Source organism: Sapajus apella, unplaced genomic scaffold (assembly GCF_009761245.1).
Source record: "Sapajus apella isolate SASKATOON/1434 unplaced genomic scaffold, GSC_monkey_1.0 scaffold119, whole genome shotgun sequence".
NCBI lineage: Eukaryota > Metazoa > Chordata > Mammalia > Primates > Cebidae > Sapajus > Sapajus apella.
The window spans coordinates 2356497-2360556 of NW_022437059.1; the positions used below are offsets into that span (position 1 = coordinate 2356497).

A 4060-nucleotide genomic window follows, 5' to 3' on the forward strand; every position below is an offset into this window, starting at 1 on the left:
TGGGTGATTTTTAGGTCTACCCTTTATCCCATTCCCCTGTAAATATCTTCAAGGTATGCTCACCAAATTTAGATGTGTGCCACTGCATTAAAAATGAGAAATAATCATATTTCATTAATACACCCAAAGCATGGAAATGGATACCTTTTCATAATTTTCTAACTTGAACATTATTTGGGTGTATCTTACGCATCAAACGTTGTTAATAGCACTTTACAAGTATCTCATTTAACAATTGTGATCTGACTATGTTGGAAGACTGAGATTCAGAAAACATCTGGAAAAATCCTAAAGATAGAAGCTTTCTGAATTCCTACAATAGAGTTAGGCTTGTGCCACATTTTGCAGGCTTAGTTTTCAGCCTGGCTGAGATTGAGTGACAGTATTTACAAGAGCCTAAAATTCTGAACGTACATATGCTTTCCTATAATAGCCATGTTATTTTTCACTCAATTGAAGAAAAAAACACTTCAATAGGCAGAAATTCATGTGAATGCGGCAAGCAGTTGTGTTTTTCTAAATTTTATATTTGGGGATGAAGGGAAATGATTTCTGTTCCTGTACATGATGCTCAACTGCTTGATCACTTATGTTCTGGGAGTTTTTCCCTGTATAACTTGTGCTTTACTGTTTGGAAAGAGCAGAAGCAAGATTTTTTTTTTTTTTTTTTTTAAATTTAGATGGGGCCTCGCTCTGTTGCCCAGGCTGGAGTGCAGTGGCACAATCTCACTGCAACCTTCTGCCTCCCAGGTTCCAGCAATTCTCCTTCCTCAGCTTCCTGAGTAGCTGAGATTACAGGAGCGCATCACAGCACTGACTAATTTGTGTATTTTTAGTAGAGATGGGATTTCACCATGTTGGTCAGGCTGGTCTTGAACTCCTGACCTCAGGTGATCTGCTCACCTCAGCTCCTAAAATGCTGGGATTACAGGTATGAGACACTGTGCCTGGCCAGAATCAAGATTAATGTTCTGACAGGGAAATTGTTCTTCTCAAAATTCTACAAAGGGCTGATCTGAACTCTTTATTTCTCAAGCTATAAATTATTGGGTTGAACAATGGAGTTACAATAGTGTAGGATACTGATATTAGAGCATCCTGGCTTGAGAAGTAGTTGGACTGAGGCCTTAAGTAGATAAAGGAGGCACAGCCATAGTGGACAGTGACAATAATGAGGTGAGATGCACAGGTGGAAAAAGCTTTGCACCTACCCAATGTGGAAGGAAACTGAAGTATGGCAGAGACAATGTAAACGTAGGATACCAAGATCAACAATAAGGGGATAGCCAGGACCAGTGTACAAAGCATAAAGATGACAATCTGACTAAAGTGGTTATGGTAAGATGCCAGCTTAAGGACAGGAGAGATGTCACAGAAAAAGTGATGTAGTTGATTGGAGGAATGAAAGGGCAGGTGAAATACCAAGGATGTGATGATCTGTGCAACAGTGAAGCCACAGGCACAGGCAGCCACCACTAGTCCCATGCACACCCCATGTCCCATGAGCACTGAGTAGCGCAATGGGTTACAAATGGCCACATAACGATCATAGCCCATGGCTGCCAGCAGGAAGGAGTGAGAACAGCCAAGGAAGAGGAAGGAAAACATTTGGATGGCACAGCCCACAAAAGAAATGGTCTTCTTCTGGGCCAGCAGGTCAACCAGCATCTTGGGTACAATGACGAAGGTGTAGCAAGTCTCAGAGCAGGAAAGGATGGCAAGGAAGAAAAACATGGGGGTGTGAAGGGCTCTGTACAGCACAATGGTGGAAAGGATGATTGCATTGGTGCCCAGAGTGAACAGGTAGAGGAGCAGGAAGATAACAAAGAGCAACTGCTGCAGCCTGGCCAGGGATGAGAAGCCGAGGAAGACGAACTCTCTCACCACAGTCTCATTGACCCGCTCCATGGAGCATACATTATCAAGAGATAATTCGGGAGAGAAGAGGAGTTAGCACCAAAGGAAATCCCTGAAAATTAGTAGATTCACAAAAAATTGATCATTAGCATATGTTCTTAGATTTTGAGTTATAAACTCATCTTTTCTCCTCCCTCCTGTATTTCCAAGACATGATATTGCTAAAATCAGGCAAGCATTCATCAAACTTTGAGACTCCACAGTATTTCTAAAACCATAGCCAAAAAGTTCTTTTTGCTTTTCAGATTCAAACAACCCTTCCATTCCCATGGTGAGGCTGTTACTCAGATTCTTAGCCTCTCACTCTTAGATTATCTTATAGTACCTGTCCTTTTTGCTTTCTTGTATCCATATTCTCTAAAAAAAAAAAAAAAATCTTTCCTGCAGTTGCAAAGTAAACCATCTGAATATACCACACTTATCTATAACTCACTAATCCTCAATGGTTCTTAATTACCATTCTCCTTACATCTAAACTCCCACTCTTAGTTTTAATCTCTCCATAACTTAGACTCAAATTCTCTTCAATGCTGTTTTCCTTACCTCCTGGTAGGAATCGTCAGTATACTTCCATTATGCTGGCTCTTGATTCTGTAGCTTTATTCTGCTTCCAAAGTGGAAAAAATTTCTCTTCTTCTTTCTATTCATTAATTTCAAGATAGAATATGTCTATACCTTCTCTAATACCTATATCAGAGTCTTTCCTCTGGCAGGGAGGACCACAGTCTTTGTTCAGGATTCTGTCCGTTTTCATCACTTCCCTTAACTCCTTCTGAAGTCATATTATGGCTACTTTCCCATGACCACTCTTACATCTCTGCAACCCGTCTTTCCCCTGATGACAGATGAAGCTTTTAAAATATAAATTGTATTATATTGCTTCACTCTTAACTATTGCCCAGCTGTGTTCTGTACTTCCTTGTCTCTACTCCTTGCTCGTATTAGCTTGTCATTCACTTTTACTTACAGATATTTTATTGTTCTTCTGAAGCCTCCATTAAATCTACCTTTTTGAAAGCTTACTTGCTACCTCTTGGTGAAAGGAGCTGTTTCTTCCTCAGAACTCACATAAGACATTAATAGCCAAATTTATGTGGTGCTTATCTAATTTTGAAATATTGTAATGAATTATTCTTATATCTATTTTCTCCACTAGATTTTGTACCTTTGAGGAAAAGATATGAATTGTATGTATCTTTGCCTGAGTTCTCCTCAGCATCTAGAACCATATTAAGTACTTAATATCTCCTCAATAAATAATTGTTATATAAATAAGTGAATTAACTTGCCACATTATCTATTTTATCCATGGTCAACACAGACTTCTTAGAATCACAGAGTAAGAGAATTCTCAGTGTTACCTCATTCTAGGCATAAGGATTGCTCAGTATCAAGAATACTAACAACGTCTGTACCACATAAAACTAAGTCTGATCCATTGAAACCGGAAAGAGAAATCTCAGTTTACAATAGAAAACTGTCACTGAAGAGAGCACCTGATCATCAGAATTCTGTGTGCTTAGGATGATTCCCAATTCCTAGTACATTTGCTGCTCATTAGAGCATACTAGAATGCAAAAAAGTGAGAGAAAAGTCATAAAGATAACCTTACAATTATCTCGTTTAAAAATATATTATTAAAATAATTACCTTAACTAATAATAATAAAATTAATAACAATGCATCTTTATGTTATCTGAGAACCACCGAATCAAGAATATCAGATGATACACAAATATTAAGCGTGTGATTATAACAATGTGTCAGCCACTAGGTCTGCAATGAAGATACACATTTAAATAAGACCCAGTCCCAAGCCTCAAGTTCTTTATGTTTCAAGAGTGAGACACATTTAGAGGAAGACGTTATTTAAAAATGTGGTGATTGAGATGATAGATATGTATTTGAAATTATAGGAGCACTCAGGAGACAAATCTTGTATACATCCTTGAAAAATAGTATGTATTTATTACTTATTTCTGCATTTCTTTACTTATGAAGAGGCTGAACTAAAGTGTACTTGGCAAAATATCATAACATGGGCACTATTTAGTTTCTAAAACTTTTAATCTAAATATATAAATAGGACAAGTAACTACATTTGCTTCTCCTTGCTTCTAGAAGAGTGCAAGGATGTTTTCTG

At 37.9% G+C, this 4060-nt stretch overlaps 1 protein-coding gene across 1 annotated transcript; it reads right to left on the minus strand.

The window, feature by feature from the left end:
* Positions 1-266: 266 nt before the first annotated feature.
* Positions 267-1908, minus strand: LOC116538395 (olfactory receptor 10K2). Its single transcript, XM_032260772.1, has 2 exons — positions 1212-1908; positions 267-313 (listed from the first exon to the last, which is right to left on the minus strand). Exons 1-2 carry the CDS (start codon positions 1906-1908, stop codon positions 267-269), a joined length of 744 nt encoding a protein of 247 aa, XP_032116663.1.
* Positions 1909-4060: the final 2152 nt, after the last annotated feature.

What these genes read in the sequence shown, in the direction of transcription:
- LOC116538395 (XM_032260772.1), bottom strand. Translation starts at nt 1,908, where the DNA reads ATGGAGCGGGTCAATGAGACTGTGGTGAGAGAGTTCGTCTTCCTCGGC. An exon ending in TCAGTTTCCTTCCACATTGG is followed by an intron (nt 314 to 1,211) that starts GTAGGTGCAAAG and finishes ACTCTATTGTAG; the next exon opens with GAATTCAGAAAGCTTCTATC.